The 25,075-nt window shown below is 33.5% G+C and overlaps 1 protein-coding gene across 5 annotated transcripts in view; it reads right to left on the minus strand.

Moving 5' to 3' along the window:
- BAZ2B (bromodomain adjacent to zinc finger domain 2B) overlaps positions 1-25,075 on the minus strand; it is a 311,801-nt gene that overhangs the window by 29,544 nt on the left and 257,182 nt on the right. For all 5 annotated transcript variants that reach the window (XM_088794244.1, XM_088794241.1, XM_088794242.1 and 2 more), the window contains 7 exons: positions 23,308-23,400; positions 19,398-19,491; positions 11,679-11,712; positions 10,363-10,403; positions 10,175-10,281; positions 9,287-9,466; positions 919-1,059 (listed from right to left, as the gene is read on the minus strand). In XM_088794244.1, the coding sequence (XP_088650370.1) occupies positions 919-1,059; positions 9,287-9,466; positions 10,175-10,281; positions 10,363-10,403; positions 11,679-11,712; positions 19,398-19,491; positions 23,308-23,400 (690 nt within the window). The remainder of the gene's footprint in view (positions 1-918; positions 1,060-9,286; positions 9,467-10,174; positions 10,282-10,362; positions 10,404-11,678; positions 11,713-19,397; positions 19,492-23,307; positions 23,401-25,075) is intronic.

A 25,075-nucleotide genomic window follows, 5' to 3' on the forward strand; every position in this document is an offset into this window, starting at 1 on the left:
AAAATAGAGTTATAAAATTCAGTAATCACAAAACTGGAAAAACAGGTACACTTAAATATACTGCTGTTAGCACTGCAAATTTTTTTTCTAGAAAACAATCTAATAACAAATCCAACAAAAACTATCACGACTACTCTTTTCATGTTCGTAACTTATTCTCTGATTGGTTAATTCTGTTTTGGAGCACATGCCATGAAAATAACTCTAAGTACTGGTAATAACAAAAAGAAAGGAATACCAAGATATCAGTGCAATGCTCTTTGCAACAGAAAGATTTGCAAACACATACATACACCAAATAGAAGAGTCAAATAAACTGTAGCATAAAGCCTCAATAAAGTTATTAAAACTGAAAATTACGTAGACTAAGTCAAAATATAATAATGTAAAAATATAAAGTTTTACACAAAAAAATAAAAAAATACAATATGGATTCACTGATTACAACTATGTAAAGTATGTATATCTATTTATTGACAAAGATTAGAAATTAATGTGGAATAATACAACTTTATAATCTTTAAATTCTTATTTCTGTAAGGCTACTTAAATTCATGATGGACAAAATAAATATAAGAGATCTCAACAGTCTACCCTAAAAGACAGTACCTTAACTTTACAGTTTAGTAATTACACATTTCACAAGTTCATTAAAGCTTGTAAAACTTATCCCTTTTGTTTCTCATCTTATGCAAACCTACTCAACCCAATTTTATTCATTAAGAAATACATAATGTTCAATAGATCACCTCAGGTCTAATAAGTTTTTAAAAAGAAAAAACAAACAAACTACTTATAAGAAATAAAGCAGGAATTTTGAATATTTTCCATATTTAAACAAATTTCTATGAACTGTCTACATTATTTATTCATTTAACACATAATATGCCCTGAAACTTAGAATAGCATCACACATACCTGATGCGATGACAGGATCTTGCATCAGCTCCCTAGTGATTGGACATATAAATTCATCAGGAATTTCAGAAGAAAGCGTTTTCACCTTTGTCCTGAGCTCTTCAATTTTCCTCAGAACTTTACTACGCAACCCTAAAGATTCTAAAAAGAAATCATTCTGTTAGGGCTGGAGAATTACTGGTTAGCTTTATGCAAGTCTTTAGCAAACAGAAGAAAAGTTTTATCTACTACAACCAAAAATCTTCAGATTTTTTACTACCTACTGTTTTACCACATAGAAATGTTTTCTTTATAAATTCTTTAATGAATTTCTGTAGTATAAAATACTGTATGGTTAAAATAAATCAGCAACTATAGATTGTTTATTCTAAACAACCTTAGATTCGGAAAGTTCCTCAAGAATTTCAGATTGCTGAACTACTAACATACTACAGAAAATCAGAAAAGGCTCATTATCATTGGTTATTTAGACAACAAAAAATTTCCTAAAAATCATTTTGAAAGGTGTTCAGCTTAATAATGTAAACTTTCCATCTTATATTTTAAACTTTATGACACTGGATATATTATTCGCTAATACTCGTATGAAACACAATCACAAATAAAATTCATCTGTGAGTATAAGACTGTACAGACAAGTTTCATTCATTTGTATCTATACTTTTATCTTGAGTTTTTTAAATTACCTTAATTTGTAATTTCAGGAAGTTTAGTACAATTAATTTTAGGAAGTTTAGCATTATTAGCTGTTTACATGTTTAGAACTAGCTGACAGTTTTACTTTAAGTTGAGGTGTTTGGGGGTGCTGTGGGTAGAACAAAAGAATTACATTTCAGAATGCCTAATAGCTCCCATAAAAACACAAATTAGCTTTCCTTCTGTTGGGAGGGAATTCTCCATGGTGTTTATACACGCCTTATGACACCTTTGGTCTCTGCAATATCTTCAAGGATGTTTGCAAACATCCTTGGAAGATAGAGATAGTGTCTCCCTTCCAGTCAGGGGGCAGGTTTGTTTCCTGATCAGTAGGAAAATAATGTCTTCCTCTTGGGCTGGTTTGCTAGCGATCCCATTATAAGATTGGCGGGGGTGGGTGGGTAGGGGTGGCAGTCCTGAGCTCAAGTTTCCTCAGCTGTGACACAAACATAAATTGCACACACAAGACTTAGAGGGAAAGGGGAACCAATCTGAACACGAAGCTCATGCTGCCTGTGTGCCATAAGCTGTTTAAATCTATTTGGACTGTATCTAAGAAGTGTGGCAAGTCAACCCAGCAGCTGCCTGCCTCTTAGGGACTGCTTCACTGCTTTCCTGTGACTTCTTTCCTATGTAATTCACGAAACCAAATGAAGATTTTAAAAACAATTTTTTTTAAGTATCACAACATGTTTATAACTCTAACATGTTTGTAAGTAAACTCTACATGTTTATAATTAGTTAAACTCTACATGTTTATAATTAGCAGCCATCTCATTTAAAGGGATAATTATACAACATATAAGAGAAGGACATAGAAGCATTTAATATTCTGAAAAATATATATATTTCCCACTCTGTCAAAAATATTATGCATGTTTGCTAATATTTATAATAGAAATATACAAAGCTTATTTCAAAATGTCCCATGAGCAGCCGGATGGCTCAGTTGCTTAGAGTGAGGGCTCTTAACAACAAGGTTGCCGGTTCAATTCCCTCATGGGATGGTGGGCTGCGCCCCCTGCAACTAAAGACTGAAAACGGCGACTGGACTTGGAGCTGAGCTGTGCCCCTCACTACTAGATTGAAGGACAATGACTTGGAGCTGATGGGCCCTGGAGAAACACACCGTTCCCCAATATTACCCAACAAAAAATAAAGAATAAAAAAGCCCCAGATGAGAAAAGGTTAAATTGGGTGCTATCCTTGTCCAATTTTAATGTCATTTAAAAACAGAATCAGATTGCTTTGCCCTCAGGGATGCAATTACCGTATCAAATCCACAGAACTTAGCCAGAAACAAATATCTTCTTTTGTGACTGGGGGTAGGGAGTGAGTGTACTGCTCAGAAGGAAAGGCCCGTTACCAGCTGAGGGTTAGTAAACCCTCACTCAGTAAGGGAAATGGGCTGTATCTGGCTATACAGGCATACCTCAGAAGTGTTGTGGGTTCGGCTCCAGACCACCACAATAAAGCAAATCTAATCTTTTTGCTGGTGGAGGGTCTTGCCTTCAATTTGTAAAAAATGCAACATTTGTGAAGTGCAATAAAGCAAAGTGCAATAAAATGAGGTGTGCCTATATGTACTATAACCCTGAAAAGGCATCTGGTTCTTAATAAATAAGATGACAAGTTAAATAGGCTACCAGCTCCTATGTTCTCATCCCCACACCTTATCCACCCCTGGAAATGCTATATCATTGAAAATTGATGGAGTCTAGACACAAATAAACATCAAAAATAGAGAACAAAACTCTGAAAACCTGTGAGGAAACAGAGGAAACTGGATTCCAGAGTGGGGGATGGGAGAGGACAGCTTACAGCAGAGATCCGCATACACATAATAAAAGAAAGGCCTTTCTACGTGTCCCCTTCACTCTTCCAGCTTTGCCCTGTAATGTGGTGTCCAAAGCAGCAACACTAATATCAGCTGGCAGCAGGTAACACGACAGCGTGACTGCCTGGCACTAAAAGCACAAGCCATCAGGCTGGTCACTGACTTTATCACCACTCCAATGCCCCAAGAGACAACAACAGAACCAAAAGTTGCTTTCCCCGGGCAGGGGCGGGGGGCGGGGACCCACTAAAAACTACTTTATATTTAAAATAAATAAATCTTATTGAAAAAAAAAATCAAGCTTCTGACTAGAATGACCAACAGAAAACAAGACATAAAAACTATTAGTAAAGAAAGGGAAATATGACTATAGTTACAGTAGGGATTTTAAAAAGGATTTGGAGAAGACAGCGGTAGAAGTACAGTTTAATTTCTCTGAATCTTCACATGAAAACAGAGAACCTAGATAGCAAAATCAAGCCCCACAGACATTTCCAACAAAGCAAGGTAGCTGAGTATCCTCATGAACCCCACAATATACGTAGGTGACGACAAATCACCAACATCCATAAGAGCTGAGGATAGCATCTGAGTGGAAGGACGCAACAGGGCATCTGATGAGCCTGAGGAAAGGAGACCCCAAGATGCCTAAAAAGTATTCACTGGCCTGTGGGGTCATCCAATTAACAGCAGCAGCTGAACCCTAGGGGTTATGCCCACTCAATAGCAGGTCAGCCACTAGTAACTAGATTTGAAGGCGCTGTTTCACTTTAATCATGTATAAAGAAAAAAATGGTAAACTTCTGTTACTTAACAGTATATGCAATCAGGCAACAAGTTAAAATCCACACCAGAAAGTACAGTATTATTGGGAATTGAAATGTGAAACTTTCAAAATCGGAGGATGTTAAAACGGTCAATGCACAAAGTTTGAAAGAGCATTTGATATAACTTGATATGATCATTTTTAAATTAGAAAATGATAAAGATGTCTCATGTGCTTTTGTGGTTTCTTGGAAACACAAGAGCAAAAGGTAGAGGGAACCCTTTGAAAAAAAACTCATTCCCAATTAGGAATCTATGATTGATAATTATTTGAATATAAGTGTAAGGACTGACATGATATACAATAGTTCCTTGATATCTGTCATTCCAAATTTCGACTATTACATTATCTACAGCAAGTCCAAACTTCAAGATAGGTAGCATTTTACAATATTCCTGGGGCTCAGAAATTAACAGAGGCTGATGTGCAGATGAAAGTCATATGGCTAGTTAGTGGGCTTCGCCTACCTTCACCGCTCAGAGACTTTCTTGCACTTCACTTTTCATATTTTATGCCTTTTGAATGAGAGAGTAAGTGCCATAGTAGAGTTCACAAATTCGTGGACTCACAAATGTCTTAATACACTTCTCTCTCAATGTTCAGGATCTTTTGTACCTGTAATCTCTGTCTGAACATTCCTTATGCAAATGTAGTACAAGATGTAAGAAGTTATTTCCTACCTAAAACTGTATGTCTATTGTACCCTTGGTTTTCATTAACACAATCCTAGAAAATGACTATTATCCTAGGTTGAAAGCACGAGATTCCAACAGATATTCAAGTCTACAGAAAGTTCCTCTATTATATATATTTACAAAAGGCTCATTGAAAAAAGATTTGATGGACTGCTTGATTCCTTAAAATTATTTTTTTTAAGTGTCAAACATAATAGATATACTACTTTGGTCTCTGACGCTCCAATATACTTCACTGCCAACTAATCAACTTCCTCCATATGATGAATATTAAACAGATTCATATTTATTCATTTTGACATAGGAACTGTTTTAACAGTTGTACCACAAAGGCAAATGCAAGTAAGATAGTTATGCATCGAAAGAGTAAAATTTATTATCATATACTCATCAGTTTGCCTCTTCACACATTTTCTTTCCTAGATCCAACTTCAATTCTCTATTATTCCAACTTACTGTTTGGAAGAAACAAATTTCCTTAAAATTCAAGACAAAGAAACTCACTGTAGCTTAAAGTAGCACTTGTAGAAGATTAAAGGACCTCTGGATCTTTTATAATTTTGCAAAAACTTTAAAATACTTGAGAACGATGTGAAAAAATAAATGTCCTAGGCTAATTATTTGCTAATTTGTTATGTGTTTAATTTGTTGAATCTGCTAGCTTTCCAAATCTTAAAACACAAACACAAGACAGATTCCTTATGGACTAGAGAATGTGCAACATTGTCTCCATTTATAATGATTTTCCTAATTCAGCTAGTAGACCACTACAGAACTAATTTAAATTATATTTCAATTTTGGCTTGGGCCTAATACTTTCAAAACTATTTCACTGAACTTTAAAATGATTGTAACTATTAAACCTGAGACTCATCCTTCAAAATTCAGGCCATTGGATCCCGTAAGAATTTCTTATTCTTTATGTATCTGGCTATCAGAATAGAATTGTAATACTATTAATTGTTTTTACTATGCTTCTTTGTTGTTTTCAAACATCCTTTGTTGAAATATAAAATTATTTTACATTGTCAAGTGCTGCTGCCTGATAAGGTACTACTAAGATTTACTGTGAAAGAGTAACGAGAAATCAACTAATGAAGATGCTAAATTCACCAGAACTTAAGAAAAAAACAAAACAAAACAAAAACTATACTGTATTACCTAACTTTCAGGAAGAAAGAGTAAATTCAAAAGGAAATAAGTTATTAGAGATGTAGTAGTAAACTGCCCAGTATGGCCTGTGTACAACACCATCTAATCCTAAGTATTTTCACAAAATTATCATTCTGTTAACTTCTTAAAAGGCCATAAGCTGCTAAGAGATTTAAATAGGTGCACATACTATCTTTATTATGCAAAGAAAGTATAATACTGTACCTTAAAATGGTTTTCTATAACAAACTTTGTTATTTGACTCATCATTAACAACAAATCTCACTACGGATATCTTATTTTCTATGCTTTCTGGTTAATTAAGATTTTACGATAACTTATTGATAATAGTGTCTGGTTACTATGTTTATTAGAGTATGACACGAAGACTTCAAACTGTTTTTGATAAGGATATAGTATCCTGAATATATAAACTCAACAAAGACAAACCAATTTAAAAAGGTCAAAGGATCCTAACAGAACAACTCAACAAAGACAAACCAATTTAAAAAGGTCAAAGGATCCTAACAGAAATTTTGCACAGGAAGATACATAAATGGCCAATAGGCACTTGAAAAGATACTCCATATCATTAGATAAATGCAAATTAAAACCATAATGAAACACCACTTTGCATCTACTAGGATGGCTATAGTCAGGAAGACTGGTAATAACATGTGCTGACAAAGAGGAAGAAATTAGAAACCTCACACATTTTTGATGGGAATGTAAAATGGTACATACAGCTGCTTTGGAAGGTATTCTGGCAGTTTCTCAAAATGTTAAATGTAGAGTTATTCTACTCCTAATCATATGCCCTAGATAAATGAAAACATATATAGTCACACAAAAACTCATGCATATATGTTCATAGCAGCCTCATTGATAATAGCCAAAAGGGGAAACAACCCAAATGTCCATCAAGTGATGAATGGATAAACAAACTGTGGTGTAGCCATAGCCATACAATGGAACATTATTCAGCCATAAAAAGGAATGAAGTACTTATACACACAAAAACATGGATGAACCCTGAAAGCATTATGCTAAATAAAAAAAGCCAGATACAAAAGGCCACATATTGCATGGTTCCACTTACAAGAAATGTCAAAAATAGGCAAATATACAGAGACAGAAAATAGATTAGTGGTTGCCAGAGCTAGGGAGAGAGAAGACTGGGGTGTTTGGGGGTGGGGGTATAAAAGTGTTCTGAAATTAGACAGTGGTGAATATACTAAAAGCCACTGATTGTACACTTAAGAAAATAATGACTTGTCTACTGGAAATTACGAAAGATTGGTGAAAGAAATTAAGAAGTCCTGAATAAAGAAAAAAAACATCCTGTGCTTATGGACTGGAAAATTTAAGATTGTTAAGACGACAATAATTCTCAAATTGATCTACAGATTCAAACAATCCCTATAAATATCAAGTGGCTTTTTTTTTTTTTTTTTTTTTGCAGAAATTGAAATTTCGCTTATGGAAAATGCAAGGGACCCAGAGTAGCAAAACCAATCTTGAATATAAAAATAAAGATGGAGAACACACACTTTTCAATTTCAAAACTTACTAAAAAGGTACTATATAATTGAGTACTAGTAAAAGAATAGACAAATAGATCAATGAAATAGAATTAAGAGTCCAGAAATAAACCTTCACTTTATGGTCAACTGATTTTCAACAAGATGCCAAGATGTTAATAATTCAAAGGGGGAAAGAACAGTCTTTTCAACAAATGCTGCTGGGTCAACTGGATACCCACACCTCAAAGAACAAAGCCGGACCCCTACCTCATACCATATACAAAAAAATAAGTCAAAATTGATCACACACCTAAATGTAAGAGCTAAAACTATAAAAAGAATAGAAGAAAACATAGCTGTGAATCTTTGACACTTGGGATTAGGCAATAGTTTCTTTGCTATTATACCTACAGCACAAACAACAAAAGAAAAAAAGAAAAACACATAAATTGGAGTTCATCAAAATTTAAAACTTTTGTGCGGAAAATGGAGAAAATATTTACAAATCATATATCTGATAAGGGTCTAGTATCCAAATTTATATGTGGACAACTATGAAAAGACAAAAACACCCAGTTTTTAAAATGGGCAGAGGGTCTGAATAGACATTTCTCCAAAGAAGATATACAAAGAAGATATACAACAAGCACATGAAAAGATGTTCAACATCACTAATCATTAATCAGGTAAATGCATATCAAAACCACAATAAGAAACCACTAGGAGGGCTATAATTTAAAAAGCAAACAAGTGTTGAGGATATGGAAAATTTTGAATTCTCATACACTGCTAGTGAGAATGTAAACTAGTACCACTGCTTTGGAAAACAGTCTAGCAGTTCCTCAAATGTAAGAACAGAGCTACCATATGACCCAACAATTCCATTCCTAACTATACACCCAAGAAAACTGGAAATTGATGCCCATACAAAAACCTGTGCATGCATGTTCTCAGGGGCATTATTTGTAATAGCTACAAAATTGAAATGACTGTAACAATCTAAATTCAATCAACTGATGAACAGATAAGCAAAAAGTGATACATTTATACAATGGGATATTATTTAATCATGAAAAAAAAATGAAGTACTAATGTATTAGGTTGGTGCAAAAGTAATTGCAGTTAAAAAGGTTAAAAATAACTGCAAAAACCGCAATTATTTTTGTACCAACCTAATATGCTACAACATGGATAAACCTTGAAAACATGCTAAGTAAAAGAGGCCAGAAAAAAAAAGGCCGTATATTGCATGATTCCATTTGTATAAAATGTCAAGAATAGGCAAACCCTTGGAGACAGAAAGTAGACTAGTGGTTGTCAGGCACTAGTGAGAAAGGGAATAAGGAGTGACTGCCAACAGGCATGGGGCTCCCTCTTGAAGTGATGAAAATATTCTGGAATTAGTGGCGGCAGTTGTACAACTCCATGAACATACTAAAAATCACTATATTGTACACTTATAAAAGGGTGAGTTTTATAATATGTAATTATATCCCAAATTTTTAAAAAACGTTTTTAAAATTACATTACATGGTGGCTTTCGAGACCTAAAGAAATGCTTGCTATATAACATTTCTTTGCCATAATCTAATAAAAATATACTGTCCTATACAATGACATCTTCTTTCACGAATCTTACCAATTTTTAAATCATCAGCCAGGCTTTCTTTTGTAAGATTCAACAGTTCTCTTCCATCAATATTATTCATTTTGAAAATACCAACAAGGTCTTTTAAATCTTGTGCACAAAGCCATGCTGAGACATCATCTTCTGACCAATCTTCAGTAAAGTGCTTCAGTTGATCTTCTGTGCTCCTTGCTTAAAAAACAAACAAACAAACAAAAACCCACATAAAAGAAGGCAAGTGAAATAACAACAAAAGAAAAAGCATTTCCTTTCTAACCATTCTCACTTTGAATTAAAAAGTAAATAAAATGTCCTTAAATCTATGTTTTACTACTTTAACCTCCTCTTAAGAAATTTCAGAAATAAAGAATTATTTGATACATTAAATACTACTCTTTCGGACCTTTTTTTTTATTCAATAAAGACAATTTTTCTGTTGTATAAAATTCATATCGGCAAAGGAATTCTATTTGCTCTGTCATCTGCATATCAGCACCCCTGTTTGTTTAATTCTGACAGTGATAAAAATAAAAAATTCCTAAATTATATATCATCATTGTTTGATGAGGCCAAAACTAAAATCAACAAAATAAAACTATAATTTCTATTCTGTTCTCAGGCTATATTTATCTGAAAAATGTGTATGGAGTATAAATGAATAGCTTACAAAACTATGGGAGGTATGAGATACATAAATGCGCATCCAAAAATACTTATCAACAGTTTTAACATAGGTCAGCTACTTTAACACTATTTTCTCTAAAATTGTTTTTAAATTATATTAAATATGGAGATACATTTATATTGAGAAAAGCAATGTAATTTGTCAAAAAATTACGGAATTTCTAATTTTAATAGCGAATAGGGTTGAACTGGATTAAATATGATGTCCTTACTAACCTTGGAAAAGTGTTTCCGGGTCAAATTGCCAGATGTTCACAGTTTTGTCCATTGAACCAGTAGCAAGTAAAAGGACATTGGGTGCAAAGGCACAAGTTGTAACATACCTAGTTAATAAACACAATTATTATGTATCCTCAGACTAATTTTTTAAATTACATTAATACAAACTGAGGTTAAGTTCAGACCTGGTATGCTGAGTCAATGTGTGCAATATATTCTCAGTATTCTGGAAAACAACAACAACAAAACACTTTTATATTTACTTAGGCAAGAGTAAAGTTACTAGTAAAAAATTGACATAAATGGTTTATATGCTATATGTATTTTAATATTATTAGTCATTAACAGAAGTTGAAACTTTACCCAATGAATAAAAAATAGCATCTATATACCTAATAATATTATCAGGTACTTATTTCACTTTCCTAATTTTCAGCACTGCTGTCTACTGACCACTTTCCTAAAAATTTTTAGTATAATAGGCTCCTGGCTATTGCTGATTTGCCAGAACTTACTAATAGTCATCTAAACATCTATTACATGAAATAATTTGCGTTTTTGCTGATATTTGACTTGTACCCATGGCAGGACCAGTGAATAGAAATTAGTCACTTAGATTCTGAGTACACTTAGCTGGCCATCAAGCATCACTATGTACATAAGTGACAGATATATATTTTATGAGAAAAACTGTTTTTGTAAATGTAAAATGTCATGAAAATTTCAGCAGAAATATTAAGGATCTACTTCACTTAGTTTGAGCATCCTTCCCCATTTCCTGCCAGAACTCTCAGTGATGTAAACTTCTTCACGGAGGACTACGTTAGATTCCTTGTTTGACCCGCTACATTTTGATGATTTACATCTCCATTTCATTTGCTGGCATAGCTACAGCCTGAATTCAATCATTCTAAGGCTTCATTCCACACTGATTTCTCTTGGAGACTATGTCCATCAATTACATCTTCACTATATGTAAAAAGTTCATTTTTCTTCATACTCATGCAACCTGGTCTTTACCCTCATGAATGTACCAAAAATTCCCATTTTTCCAAATCCATTATGACCAACTCTTCCTCACACTAGTCTCTAAATCCAGCCAGTACTCGAACGGTGTTAGGTAAATGTCAGCTATACCATCCCCAACCCCTGGGATAAACACTTATCTTTCGTTATTTTAAAAAGGTGGTATAAAGTTTTAAGAATGGATAGAAAGTGATATTTTGAATATTGGTGCTCTTTAAATCTGTATTTTTTCTTCAATCAAATTAAATATCTGTCCATATTAAAATCATTATTGAAATATTTAAGGGCTTGTCCCAGAACCAATACTTTACTTGCATAACTATTTTAGACTCTCTGAAACTATATTATTATATTCTTTGGCACACTAAACAGAAAAAAGGTATACATTTTATCATCTTGCCTAACTAAACAAAGTTCAGTAATTTAATAAACATAATTTACATAGACCACACATGCAAGAGTTTAAAATACTTACAGTATCATACACTATGACAGACTTATCCACTGATCTTTAAAAGAAAAGAAATGAGTGAAAACTTCTATAAAAACAAAGTAGAGCATCTATTTAATTAGTATTATAAAAATAATTTAAATGACTTTTTAAGAAAAGGCTGAAATATTGATATGTATTTAGAATGCAGTCTCTTTTTATTCATATGTATGAACTTTTATTCAAAAAACTACATGCCACATATGAAATTTAATAGACAGTTATAAATTGTATTAAGCACTAGCACATGCTACACACACACACACACACACACACACACACACAGAATAAGCATTTGTGATGCACACATAAGATGCAATCCCATATCGAGTTAGTAGCTCAAAGGGAAAAACCACTACAAGGAAAAGGTATTACTTGCTACTTGGTTTTTGTTTCAGATGCTTTGTTCTTTATCATTGAAATGATTGTGCCTTAATGACTAATTAGGCACTCAGTTTTGGAAATTATAATTCTAAACTTGATATGGATTCTACATGGTTTCCTTTAATGGCATAAAAATTAAAAACAACCATCTTAGGTTATTCTAGTGGTGAAAAAAATCATCAAAGAAAAATGCAATGCTATAGCAAAATGTGTAATTAAAAACAACAAATATACATCTATATGATATTTCCCCCTTTGGAAACACTATTTATACCACAATATATGTTGCAAGGGAAGAAAATATATCAATAATACAAGGGTTACTAACCTGTGCACAACTTTAATAATATTTGTACTTGTTATTAAAAGGTAGTCGATTATAGTCTGACCACAGGAGTCATACCTAACGGAAGCCTTAAAATTCCCTTCAATAAGATTTAAAATTCTTTTTAGTAGGCTATTCAGTGTTGATGATCCATTTGGACTGCAGAATCTTTGTCATATGTTCAAAATAGGAGTTATACTTTAAATGTTCAAATATAAAATACAAGAAAATGGGAAGCATATAAATGCATTCAGGATGTAAAAAAAAAAAAAATATTATAGCATTAAATGCTAAAGTCCAGCCATAAAACACTGAGTAATCATACTAGCAGCTAACATTATTTGAGCATGTATATGCTAGACATAATTTTATAGACATTCTTATTTAGTCCTAACTTCCCCAAGGTACAAGGTATTATTACTGGAATATCTAAAATTCCTAGGGAAAAACTCCATTATTTCTGGGCATCCTAAAGAAAGAAAACTAAAAGGAAATTCCACTTTCTGAGACTGCAACTAGTGCAATGAAAACTAACTCATCCTATTGACATAAGCTAAATCATCATTAGTGATCTTACGAGCATTGTGCTGGGAAGACAGAAATTAGGGCAACAAGCAAGAGCCAACATATGGGGATAGCAAACAATATGGCTGAACATATACCCTGTTCATGGACAGGAAGAATTAACGTTGTTAAAAAATCCATACTACCCAAATAAATCTACAGATTCAATGCAATCCCTATCATTCAAACGACATTTTTCACAGAACTGGAGCAAATAATCCTAACATTTATATGGAACCACAAAAGACCCTGAATAGCCAAAGCAATCTTGAGAAACAAGAACAAACTTGAAGGCATCACACTACCAGATATCAAACTATACTACAAGGCCATTGTGATCAAAACAATATGGTACTGGCATAAAAAAATAGATCAACAGAACAAAATAGAGAGCCCAGATACAAACCCACACCTATATGGTCAACTAATTATGACAAAGGGTGCAGGAACACACAGTGGGGTAAAGCCAGTCTATTCAATAAATGGTGTTGGGAAAATTGGACAGATACATGCAAAAGAATGAAACTGGATCACTTTCTTACACCATATACAAGACTAAACTCAAAATGGATTAAAGATTGAAATGTGAGACCTGAAACCATAAAACTCCTAGAAAACATAGGCAGTAAATTCTTTGATTCACTCTTAGCAAGATAGATAGATAGATAAATAGATAGATAGATAGATAGATAGGTAGATAGATAATGTCTCCTCAGGGTAAGGGATAAAAGAAAAAATAAACAAATGGGACTATATCAAACTAAAAAAGTTTTTGCACAGCAAAGGAAACCACCAACAAAATGAAAAGACAACCTGCTGAATGGAAGAAAATATTCACCAATGATACATCTGATAAGGGGTTAATAACCAAAATATAAAAAGAACTCACACAATTTAACATCAACAAACAAAAAGTCTGATTCAAAAACGGGCAGAGGACTTAATAGATGCTTCTCCAAAAAGGACATACAAATGGCCAACAGACATATGAGAAGATGCTCAACATCACTAATCATCAGGGAAATGCAAATAAAAACTGCAATGAGAGGGGCAGCCGGATGGCTCAGTTGGTTAGAGCGCGAGCTGTCAACAACAAGATTGCCAGTTCAATTCCCACATGGGATGGTGGGCTGCGCCCCCTGCAACTAAAGATTGAAAATGGCAACTAGACTGAGAGCTGAGCTGCACCTTCCACAACTAGATTGAAGGACAATGACTTGGAGCTGATGGGCCCTGGAGAAACACTGTTCCCCAATATCCCTAAATAAAATTTTAAAAAATATCTTTCTGAAATGTTTAAAAAATAGTAATAATAATATAAAAAATGCAACGAGATATCATCTCACACCTGTCAAAATGGCTATCATCAATACATCAACAATCAACAAGTGTTGGTGAGGATGTGGAGAAAAGGGAACCTTTGTGCACTGTTGATAGGATTGTAAATTCCATGTTTCCCCCAAAATAAGACCTACCCGAAAATAAGCCCCAGTTAATATCGTCAGATGGATGCATTCAGCACATTATGACAATGTTCCAGAAGATAACAAAGATGACATGACTGTATTTGAATAAATGTAGATTGTTGTACATGGAAAAATAAGACACCCCCTGAAAATAAGCCCTACTGCGTCTTTTGGAGCAAAAATTAATATAAGACCTGGTCTGATTTTCAGGGAAACATGATTGTTGCAGTCACTATGGGCAATAGTATGGAGGTTCCTCAAAAAATTAAAAACAGAACTTCCTTATGACCCAGCAATTCCACTTGAGTATTTATCCAAAGAAACCCAAAACACTATTTGAAAAGATATATGCAGCCTGTAGCATTATTTACAATACCCAAGATATGGAAGCAACCTGTGTCCATTGATAGATGAATGGATAAAAAGATGTGGTACATATATACAATGGAATATTACTCAGCCATATAAAAGAATGAAATCTTGCCATTTGCGACCACATGAATAGAAGGTATAATGCTAAGTGAAATAAGTCAGAGAAAGACAAATACCATATGATTTCACTTATGTGTGAAATCTGAAAAACAAAATAAATTTATATACAAAACAGAAATAAACTCATAACTACAGAGAACAAATTCATGGCCACCAGGTAGGAGAGAAGTTGGGGAAATGGGTGAAAAGCTGAAAGGGATTAAGAAGTACAAATTTCCAGATATAATAATAGTCACAGGGATGTCGAATACAGCATAGCGAATATAGTCACTAATACTGTAATAACTATGTAGGGGTTCTAGATTTATGGGGGTGATCACTTTGTAAGGTATGTAAGTGTCTAATCTTTATGTTGTACACCTGAAACTAATATGTTAACTGTAAATGAAAAATAACATTAAAGAAAAATGTTTTTAAGTGACGCTGAACAAAATCACAGAACTAAAACTTGGTTCAAGGTCACACAGGCAGTAAGTGGCAGGGCTGGGATTAAAACAGTTCTGTCTTCCTAAGTCCCACATTTTTGGATTTCACGCTTCCTAAAATATCAACCTCCATGAATATATTCAAATTAAAATTGATTTATAATGGGCACACACCCTGACAGTTTTAGTCTAAAAAAAAGCAGATGAGATGGGTATTCAAATTTCACTAAAGCTTTCACAAGACATCTAACTTTAAGCAACAGTAATATCTGATAACCCTTCATGATACAAATTGCAACATGTACTTTTATGTTACTACCTAAGCTGATTTGTTCAATAGGATTGTTAACAATGTTGCAAAGAGACAGGAAATAAAAGACGATTTGAGTTTTGGAAAGGCCATATTAAGCCTTATGCTAGTCATTACTGAACAAGAGAGGGTCGCTTGTTAAAGCCACTCCTTATTCATGACTATTTATTTACTCATGACAATCCTAATTCATGACAATCTATCATTCACATTTATAAAATACATTTAAAAAATAAACCAGCATGTCAGGAAGAGGAGGGATATTTATTTCCACCTCCCTTCTGAAATAAGATTCTGGGCCTCTCTTCTCTCATTATAATGCTATAAAATGAACAACACAAAAATTGTATGAGTCTCACTTAACACTTCTTCCATGATTCAGAGAGTAAGGCTGGTCAGGATCTTGCAGTGTATTAGATTATCACAACATACAAACATCAACCATCACAATAGAGAATTAAAACACCTTTAAGGGCACAAGCATTGTTTAATACTTCCCTTTTATACGCACTACCGCAACTGGCAGGGAGCTGGGCATTAAGAAAGCCATAAATACTTGATGAATTTCATACATTTTGCCAATTAATCTCTCTACTTAAGAGTGAAATGCACAATATGTCCCCCCAAAACAATAGAAGGAAATCCAACTTTGTTTAAACTTTCCCTGATTTCAATTTTAAGGCAAAGGAGAATTACTAAAACTGCTTTTTGATGATAAACTATTTTCATCTTTTGAGATGAAAGAGTCACATCTAAAACAATGACAACATGGCAGATTACTTGGCAAGGATTGGAGCATTTGGGGAAAGAACGATCAGGCTTAGTCCAGAACATGTTAAGTGCACGTTGGAGCCTCAATGTCTTGGCTGGAGCCAAAGCTGCTGTGAAGGGACGTCAATGTGGGTTTGAATGCTATGGTCTGTGAGATCAGACAGGAAAGTTTTAGAAAATCCAATGGCAGGAAGGAGAAAATATAGAAAAGTATTCAAACAGAACATATAAAGTAATTAAATCATGCTACTGTGTCCCAAAGCACTTGCTTCACAGAATACGTAGCTTTGAAAAATAAAAGCCAAGATTACTATTTTCAACACAGAACTAGAAATCATAAAAAAGTGACACAGTGGACCTGAAAAAAATAGCCAAATAGAAATTCGAGAACCAAAAAATAAAATAACCAAAATTAAGGACTTGTCAATGAACTAGTTTAATAATCACATTAGATAAAGCAGAGAAAGAGTCAGTAAAGGGGAAACCATTCAGAATGAAGCACAATAAATATAAGAATGAAAAATAAAGGCGAGGATAAGAGATGTAAAGTTTACAGTAAAAAATATAAGTTGCATTTAATTGGAGTCTCAGAATTAAAGGAGAGAAAGAAAAGGACAGAGGCAATATCTGAAGAGATAATGAGTAAGAATTTTCCCTAAACTGATGAAATATCATTCCACATATTTAAGAAACTCAGTGCACTCCAAGCAAACTACATTAAAAGAAACCCAAGTCTATTAAAGTAAATGTAGAAAAGCACAAAGAGAAAATTTTGTGAGCAGCCATCAAGGGAAAAAAAAAATTACAACCAAAGAAGCAACAGAATAAAACTGACCACTCTATAGATATGCACAAAAATATGTCCTAACTACCTTGTGTTTATTATAACAAAGCAAGGTTGGTTTAACATTTGAAAAATTCATATAATTTACCACACTAACATAATAAAAGAGAAAAATATAATCATATCAAACAATGTAGAAAAAGATCATTTGATAAAAATATAACACCTATTGTTGATAAACAAAAAATTCCTTACAAAGCAGAAGGAATAGAAGAGCTAATAAATGTTATCTTCCAAAAACCTACAGTGATCATATTGAATAATGAAAGCTTCCCAGGTGCAATGAGGAATCAGACAAAGATGCTCTCACAACTATTTCCATTATCCTGGTAGTGTTTGCCAGTTCAACAAAGCATAGGAGACATCCAAGGTATAAGGATTAGAAAAGAGACAAAATCCATCATTATTAACATGATATGATTTTGTACATAGAAAATCCACAATTAGAATCTTTATAGATAAAGCCATTGTTTCCCATATATTTCTCTATATTAGCCACATCTTTTATAACAGCAACAAAAAAATTAAGTACCTAGAAATAAATCTAATAAAGATGAGGAGGGCCTCTACATAGAAGACATTAACCGAAAGAAATCAAGACAAATAAGTGGAGAAATACGCCATATTCATGGATTAGAAAACTCAATAGCATAAAAATTTCAATTCTCCCCAAAATTATCAGACTCAATATAATTCTAATCAAAATCCAAACAGGTTTGTGTGTATAGAGGGAGGGAATTGGAGGCAATTTGACAAGCTAATTCTAAAATTTATATGGAAGTGTCAAAAGCCAGCAATCGCCAAAATATAAAGCTTCGGAAAGACAGAATGGTACTAGAGCAAGAGTGAATAAACAGAAAAAAAAGAAAAAAAATGAATAGCAGGCTGAGAAACAGACCCACACACATGGGGTCAGTGATTCCTGACAAGGCAGCATATCAAAATGGTGGTGAAAAGTGGTCTTTCAATATGTATCACTAGATAACTGGACATCGATATGGACAGAAATGAAACTGGATTCCTATCACCCAATACACATACAAATCAAATTTGAGAAAGAACAAAGAAAGTTTTAGAAGATAATATAAGAAATATCTTCATGACCTCCAAACATAAAGAAACCAACTATACTAAAATTATAAACTGTGAAAAGGCAAATTCACACAGTAAGAAGAGATATTTGCAACACATATAACAAATACATGGCTCATACATAGAAATACACAAAAACACATATGTATATACCATATGTATATATGTGTATATGTGTGTGTGTTTTTCTAACAACAAATCAGCAAGAGATAATCCAGAAGAAAAATGGGCAAGAGACTTCAAGAACAGGTACTTCACAAAAGAGGAAATACACATGGCCAATAAACTTCTGAAACGATTCTACCATCATTGTTTCAGGGACATGCAAACTATAGTAAGATAACACTCCACACCCATCAGAATGGTTAAAATTTAAAAACCCACCATACCAAGTATAGGCTAGGATGTGAAATAACACTGCTATAGGAATATTCAACCACTTTGAAAAGAATTTGGTGTTACCTGCCAAATTTGAAAATACAACTATGCTATGAGCCATCAATTCTATTCCTATGTATTTATCCTACAGAAGCACACAAACATGTATACCAGGAGATACAGAGATAGTCACGGAATTGTTATTGTAATGCTTCTCAACCAGAAATAATCTACATGCTTGTCAACATTCAAAGGAATATACTATAGTATACACATGCAATGGAGTATTAAACAGCAATGAAAATCAGTACACCATAGCTATATGCAGGAAGATGAAGGAAGGTCACAAACATAATGGGGAGTAAAGGCAGCCAGCCACAAAATAATCCACACTGTACAATTTGTCTCTGGTCAGTTTAAAAAGGAGAACACAACATTGCGTATAACCTGAGGTGCTGTCCCCAGAAGGCGGGTGCTTGGAAAGGGAGGATTCTGGAGCGGAACCAGCAATGTTCCATTTCTTGACCAGAGTAATGGTTACACAGGTTTGTATCGCAGTCATTTATGAAGCTATTCTCTTCATGTTTTGCATACTTTTCTGTACGTCTGTCTTATTTCCTATCAAAAAGCTTTAAGGAACTTCAATAGCTTACCCCGAGACGAGCATCTGCCCATTATGAGAAAAAGCACAAGCCAGAACAGGGGCGTGGTGCCCACGCAGTGTACTCTTGTATTTTAATTCAAATCCTGCAAATCACAAGACAAGAAACAGTATCAAGCTGACCATGCTTAGAATTCATTCTTAAGTCAAAACTATTTCACTTATTTATTCAATAATCATTCAATAGTCTTTGAGTGCCTAAAGGACTCAAGCGAAAACCATCCGCATGCAACTCAGGTAGTAGAATGCAGTGTGGTTAAATGGTTTGAAAAATTCAATACTGAGTAGAGAAAATGGTGTGCTCAGCAAACCCTAGGCAAGGGGTTGTTATAATTATCCAATTACTTTCAAAATATAACATTTTAAACTACTCTGAAATGTTAATTTATGCTATAATCTTGATTTTTAATTTGAAAATACATATATATTTTAGCTAATATATGTACCAATTGCCCAAATGTCTAAAAAGAATCAAATATCTATAGTTTTTAAAATCTGATACTAAGAAAACATTTTCTCATTCCATAAATAAAAAATAATCAGTGGTAATTTATAATCTTATAAACCTAATATGTCTTATAACACTCCAATCAAGTATAGCTACACTAAAATCTTTTTTATGCTTTCTATAAGTACTGAAGAGATATATCACAATTATTTTAAAGGTAAACCAAGGGAATTCAATATATTTTAGTGACAACCTAACCTATAAAAATAAGAAGTTCGCCTGGGGAGACAAGGAACTAAGTGAAATCTATAATTTTCTTAGACCTAATAAAAACTTTTTTGAAGTGTTAATGGCTCTTTAGATCCAAGCATTTAACTAAACAAAAAGGTCATTAGAGCAAGTAAAAGTTCCAACAAATAGCAAAATACGTGCATTTATTTTACTTCTTTATTATTAAATATGCATTTTATTTCTATTCAAAAGAGAAAAATATGTATTTTTATCTGGGAGAACAGACGTGGGCATCAAAGGCACTGTGTGGAATGTACATATTAATAAGTAGGCACAATTAATCAAAGCAAAAATGTTAAGTTTCAAACCAAATGAAGACCGAAAAACTGGGAATATGACCATAAGAAGAGGTTATATTCTCAAGTGTGACCATAAGAACAGGTTATATTCTCAAGTATAAGATCCCTATGTCTATCTACTCCTCTGTACAAATAAGCAATTAAAATTAGTTACAAATGATAAATGCTTTGTAAAAAGGCTTTAACTGCATGTTTATAAACTGTTATGTATGTTTTTTAAAGAGTCAGTGTAGAAACACATTTTCCAGACAATGTATGAAAAGCTTTACTTTTGAACAATTTTATTAAAGATACATTGTGTTTAGAGCATCCACATATATGACTATATGCACGGTTTCTTACAAGAATTTTACTTTGATAGGAGCAGAATAACAGGATAAGTAAAGGAACTCTTATCCTCATCAACATATCATTGAACGCATTAAAAGAAGTACTACATGTAACCTAATAGGCAATGAATTAACTAAATTTCCACTAAAAGAAATGTATTTGTTTCCTGATAAAATGCCCTTCTCTATATACTAGTATAATGACAAAGATTTTCTCCTTGACCAAAGTCTAGCCAGGCTATTCTGAGCCCTCTGTTTGACTAGGTCTTGATCTTGGTCTATAAAGACTTTAAAACAGTTTTCTAATACCCTGTTTCCCCGAAAATAAGAGCTAGCTGGAAAATCAGCTTGAATGCATCTTTTGGAGCAAAAATTAATATAAGACCTGGTTTATATTATATTATATTATAAAGACCCGGTCTTATAGTAAAATAAGACCCGGTCTTATAGTAAAATAAGACCTGGTCTTATATTAATTTTTGCTCCAAAAGATGCATTAGAGCTGATTGTCTGGCTAGGTCTTATTTTTGGGAAACCACAGTAGCTCAAGGTTGCATCTCCTGGACACTAGCCCCTTAAAAGTGCCTGCGTGAGAAAAAATGAAGGTTTCCCCAAAAATCTGCTGTTTGTTCCTACCAACACAGGTAGATAGGGCCCCTGACTCCCAGGCTCTGTGGGAGGGTAGGAGCCTAACTTCCACAAGCACAGATTAGCAAACCCAGATGGGTTTCACATGGATCACTACCCCCCTTCCTGCTTTTTGCAATTTTTCACTTCTCTGACTCTTCAGAGCCCCTACTTACTCCTCCCGCGCCCCCCGCCTTATTCCCTCATTCTCCACTGAAAACACCCAGTCACCTCTGTATAAACTGAAGTTGTGATCAGTTCATGCGGGACTCTCTTCCCACCGCAATAGTGTATCACTGATTAAAATCCGTTTTCACCAAAAAATAAATAAATAAATAAATCTGTCCTTACCACTTTAACTAGTGCCCCGCTTTGTTTATCTTTGACAATAATTATGAACAAAATGTAGTCTGTGATTTAACTGGAACTTAATAGTTAACAAATAACAAAATAAGAACATTAGGCATCTGAAGCAAGAAGCCCAATTGACCATATAAATGATTTCCCATTAAAATGATAATGAGTGAATTAATAAAGATATAAATTCACATCAATGAAGGGAACAGGAAGGGAGAATCACCAAACCAGAAATTGAAACCAATTCCAAAATTGGGAAGGCAGGAAGCACATTGATTGAGGCAGCAGTATGGTGGAGTAACAGCCCAGAATACCAAGAAAAAGCTAATCTGCCCTAGAAAGCTCCCAAAAGACTTGAGACTGTCAACAACTGGGGGAAAGGAAAGTCAGAATGACACAGATGACCTGGAAACAGAAAAAGTAACCAAGTCTGATTATGAAATTCTCAGTGTCTGCCTCCAATCCCCACCTGAGCCCACCAGAGTATGCAGCTCGAAAGCCAGATGCTTCTCTCCAGGCAAAACATTTCTAAGGAAAATAACTACTGCCTCGGTTGCTCCATGGCAGCTCCAGAGCTACACAGCACCCAATTCTCTAAGCCCTCAATTCCTCCCCAATAAGGGCCAACAACACCTCCTTATCCTAAACAGAAGCCAGCGACAGCAAACCAACATGTGCACAGAGCTTCTAAACATCTTATTATTGTCTAATTCTTAAATGTAAATGGCATACTAAGGTTCACCAGACATTTGAAGAAGGTAACCATATGAAAGAGAAAGATCAGAGTAAACAAAAACAAAGGGCCCAAGAACAAACAAAGATGATCAGGAAACAGAAGGGAACTTCAAAACAAAACAAAACAAAAAGCCTCTAATTGGCATCCTGAGAATAGAGAGGATCTTGTATTCATATAACAAAAAAAGGACACTATGAAACAGATACAAAGGAGAAGATGAGCTTTTAGAAATTGAATATGCCTGATGGTATAAAAAAAATCAAAAGAAGATTAAAAGATAAAGCTGAGGAATTTTTCCATAAAGTAGAAAAAAAGATAAAAAGATAAATGTGTGTGGGGGAGGAAATAGACAAAGAATCACATCAGGAGGTCCAACAATTAATGTGAGTTATGAAAAAAGAGGAAGTGGAGAAGAAATTATTAAATAATTAGCATAAAGGAATACTGCATTCCAGTATTAATGTAATCACCTGAAGGAGTAGTATAACACATGAGGAAAAGATCCACACACTATCAATAAACAATAACTACAGTGAATACATTTAAAATGTGGTGTAGAAACTGCGAAAACCACCAAAAGTTGATAAATTGCAAAGGGGTAACCTGTGGTAAGCAGGACTGTGTGGTAGAGGTGAGGCCACAATCAACAGTGAGAACAAAATTTTTAAATCATGCCCATGTACTACTCTGATTAAAAGTCCTTAAAACATTTTTATAATCACTTTTAGATATCCAGATTCCTTAGGTAAAAGATTAATTAAAGTAGAAATTTTATCTGAGACACAATTTTAGAGAACTACTAGTTGAATACATACCTGACATATGGGTAAAAGAAACAACCCAAATTTTGATCTGGCAATCCTGACCACCTGATGCCAATCGAAAAAACTGAAGACCTTGTTCTCCATCTAAAAATGTAAATTTGTTAAAAATAAATACACAAAAATTGATAAAAAACATTTAAACCAAAAAATTTTTAATTTCTTATACTGAGATCTGTTCATTCTATTCATTTAAACCATATTCACAAGCAACATCAATTACCTTATACCATATAATGAAGTGTCGGTTAAAGAATTTCTTTTGAACAAGGTACTTCAAAGGATTATAACTTTAACTCCTAAAATTGCTAAAACAAAATGTCTTTTTACGTACCTTCCACTAAGGATATAACTGAAGGGTGCAGGGACCAATATTGAGACTCTAAGCCTAGGGTATCCTTCAACCCAATTTTTAGAGTCCACGAGTTAGCATTGATAGAAAAAAATTAGGAAAAAAGTCATTTATGATGAGTGTTAAATGCTTAATTATTCCCAACTTAACCTTTTAAGGGATATATCCATTTCTTAAAAGCTTAGTCTATAATTCATATGGAATAATAATGAGAGATTATTTTCCCATATGATTTAATCAAGACAAAGGCTAGAACTGTATAAATCCAAAATAACATCAATTCAGTCCATTTGATTTGGTGGAAAATATTATATAAATTAGGGAATTGAATCAGTAGATTTAGTGTCCCCCCAAAAAACCCACTAGTTTACGCTTAGATGGATAATTTCAGTGTATGTTATATTCCCACTAGATAAGCTCCTAAATACTTGTGGGTAATGTAAATATTGATACCATCAACTTAATTTTATATGAGTTGCACCTAATACCACAGATGTCATTTCATCAAAGAAAGTTTTGGCACTCACATGTAGTAAGATACAATTAAGAAACATAATAATCATCTTAAGAGAAGGTATTGCAAATATTCACTATATGGTATTTAATTTATACACAAGGGTATATAATTTTTTTTCTATGGACTCTGTCTTGGTGAAAGCACATATACTTTATTAACATATAACAAATCAACTTCTTTCTCATTGAAAGTTTTTCTAACTCCATGGGACTTCCATATTTCAGTAACATTTCTATTTTTATAGCACAGGCTCAGCCAAAAGACATCCTTTCTCAGAGACATCTTGATGGATATAGACATTAAGTTTTTTTAATACAAAACATTTTACTCAATAAACGGCTGAGTAAAATATTTAAGTAATAGAGTCAATTAAGAAGACTATTTTTTTCATTGTTTCTTGACTAAATAGATCCTTTGAAGTTAATTTCAAAGTTTAGTGAGAATTCAGCTAGGACAAGAGAAAATTATGGAGCTTACAATGTGCCTATGCTAAATATCTACATATATTTAGAAATATATGTTTCTTGAGGAAGATATTTAAATTACAATAATAACCTAATCCAAATTTTATCATTTAAAATCTGGAGAGATCATTTATCCTCAGGCACAAATGGGATTATTTTTCCTTATTTGAGCAAAATATCACAAAGAGAAAAGAGTCAATACGTTGTAAGTATTTACAGATATTAACACATGCCAATTAAACAATAAATTAAAATTCATACTTTGTCTTTTAAGAAAATATAGCAATTCTCACAAATTCCTATAACAATCCCTTTTAAAGCATGTATCAATCTGCTTCAGGGAATTTACACAAAAGGTTAATATCTATTTCAAGGTTAATATCTATTTTGGGTAAAATAAAATACATAATTAAAATTAACATATACTTC

Source organism: Rhinolophus sinicus, chromosome 17 (assembly GCF_057876585.1).
Source record: "Rhinolophus sinicus isolate RSI-liver-muscle chromosome 17, RSI-T2T, whole genome shotgun sequence".
Classification (NCBI taxonomy): Eukaryota; Metazoa; Chordata; class Mammalia; order Chiroptera; family Rhinolophidae; genus Rhinolophus; species Rhinolophus sinicus.